The sequence below is a fragment of the Oratosquilla oratoria genome, chromosome 4, assembly GCF_046742065.1.
Source record: "Oratosquilla oratoria isolate Oo_2021 chromosome 4, ASM4674206v1, whole genome shotgun sequence".
Classification (NCBI taxonomy): domain Eukaryota; kingdom Metazoa; phylum Arthropoda; class Malacostraca; order Stomatopoda; family Squillidae; genus Oratosquilla; species Oratosquilla oratoria.
In genome coordinates, this window is record NC_134780.1 from 26,096,894 (window position 1) to 26,099,393 (window position 2,500).

Consider the following 2,500-nt stretch of genomic DNA (forward strand, 5'->3'; position numbering starts at 1 on the left):
AGAACCCAGCCGAGCTGTCAACAGGTTCTCATCAGGCACAAGAGGGCGTGTTTGTTACATCGTGACGTCATCGTGAATTTGTGGAGTCAGCGTGGCGCCGAGTGGACAGTGAACAGCAGTGACGTCAGTGCCAGATGGCACTCAACAACTGCACCAGCTGGCACTGAAAACCCGAAGCAATGCAGTGCCAGAAAGCACTGAAGAGTAGTGACGCGAGATGGCACTAAACGGTGACAGATGGCACTGAAGAGCTGAAGCAAAAACAGTGCCAGAAAACACTGAACAGCAGTGAAGCCAGTGCCAGATGGCACTGAACAACAGTACCAGGTGTTACTGAAGAACTCCACCAGGTGGCACTGAAGAACTGTGGGAAAACAGTGCCAGAAAGCACTGAAGAGCAGTGACGAAATTGTTGTTCTTCATGCCTTGACCACTGGGGATGTGATAAATGGAAGGCTTTTATTCTGGCTAACATCAGGAGATTTTAATCAGCCAACGAGCAGACCGTAGCTAGGATTTTTATTCTATTTTTCATTTTAATTTATTTTTTTTTATTTTCCAATTCTATTTATTCATTATTGTCATTATTATTATCATCATTATTGTTATTATTACTATTATTATTATTTTTATTAGTTATTATTATTATTATCATTATTATTATCATTATTATTATTACTATTATTACTATTATTATTATTATCATTATTATTATTATTATTTTGTCCCGATGACATCCTTTTTTTTTTTTTTTTTGTCTGTGCGTTATCGCTCAACGATGATCGTCAAACGACTATCTGAGGTACTATTTTTTTTTTTTTTTTTTAATGGGGTTGTTTTGCTTCGAGCTACAAAGTACGAGGCTGATAATTAAACTTTTTAACTGAACGTGCAACCAAATTTGATGCCAAGTATGATGTACGTCACCTTTTTTTTTTTTTTAGACATCCAGGAATTGGAGACTTCAACGCCCAAGCTGAGCTGACGGTACTCACCCAGAAGCTTGCTGACGGCTCCCTGCTGACTCATAAGCTGTTGAGTAATCTCATACTGACGAAGTGACGGGAAGGAGTAGCGACTCAAGTCCATGGGTGTGGAGGGAGTGATGGTGGTGGAGGAGTTTGTGTTGGTCGAGGAGGAGGAGGAAGAGGAGGAAGACGACGGAGAGGAGGAGGAGGTGGTGGTGGTGAGGGCGTGGGCTGGTAATGCCCCGGAAGCCACTCTGTTGTAGACTTCTCGAAGAGCTGGCGGAAGGGCACCTGTAGGAGAAGAGGACGAAGTATGAGTACGAGGTACCTGGTGGAGGGAACGCCCCGGGAGGACGACACTGGAGGAAGAGGGTCATCGTAGAAGGAAGCCCGTGCCACTGGAGTGACACTTGTGGGGGCGTTCTGTGACAGAAATAGATCCTGTAGAAGGAAGAACATGTGAAGAAAGGACCTAATGCGGGTTGCCTTCTTTGCGACTTGTCCAAGAAGTCCTACCACAGGTAGATAAGATCTAATTTAAATAGTAAAAGATAAATAAAATCGTCTGGCGAAAGAGTAAACGAAAATCTATATCAGTCGTGAAAGGACTGAACCATATTTTGTGTACCTACAACACCTGCTACGAACACCTGTGTCCACTTGTCCGCATTTCTCCTCTTGCACCTGTCATGTCAGATTAGATTTTAAATTTGTACACGTGTTTCTTGAAAAATGGAGACGCGTAATCGTATGTAAATATGTTTTACATCAAATTTCCCTTCAGTCACCTTTCTACACTTGCACGCTCTTCCTCGAAGCTGCTACAGCTGTCCTTTGCAGCTGTTGCGTCCCATGCTAACAAAACTCACTTGATACACTTTACTATAACCCTGGTTCCATCTACACACCGCTTAGTGCATAGCGTAGATTTGTTGTCAAATACTCTCCTAAGGCCTGTATTCGTTCATATCCACCCCCACTCTTCTCAAAATAGACTACAGTAGAACCTCGATATAACGGACGATATGGGGACAGGGGCCTGTCGTTATATCCGAAGATCCGTTATAACCGAGGGTCCGTTATATCCGATGGAAATACCGGACAGATCCGTTATATCCCGAAGTTTGTCCGGTATTAGAAATTAGTAGGATTAGAAATTACTGTAGTTTACAATTTACACAAATTGTATTTTGTCAGTGTATCTATATCGATGTGAGCTCAATAAACCTATTGTTATTATTATTATTATTATTATTATGATTATTATTATTATTGTTGTTGTTATTATTATTATTATTATTATTATTATTATTATTATTATTATTATCATTATTATCATTATTATTATTATTTACACAAATACACGCATATGATGTTCCTAGCCTTATACATCAACAAGGTCTTGTTCTCCTGACAATTGGAACTGATCGTCTCGAAACGTTGTTTGTTATTCCTCGCAAAGCCCCTAACCTCCCTCTCTCTCTCTCTCTCTCTCTCTCTCTCTCTCTATCTATCTATCTATCTATCTATCT

General features: G+C 40.6%; 1 protein-coding gene across 1 annotated transcript in view; it reads right to left on the bottom strand.

Moving 5' to 3' along the window:
- LOC143024690 (uncharacterized) overlaps window positions 1-2,500 on the bottom strand; it is a 41,414-nt gene that overhangs the window by 19,657 nt on the left and 19,257 nt on the right. The window contains exon 2 of the mRNA XM_076183691.1: window positions 996-1,259. Within this exon, the coding sequence (XP_076039806.1) occupies window positions 996-1,259 (264 nt within the window). The remainder of the gene's footprint in view (window positions 1-995; window positions 1,260-2,500) is intronic.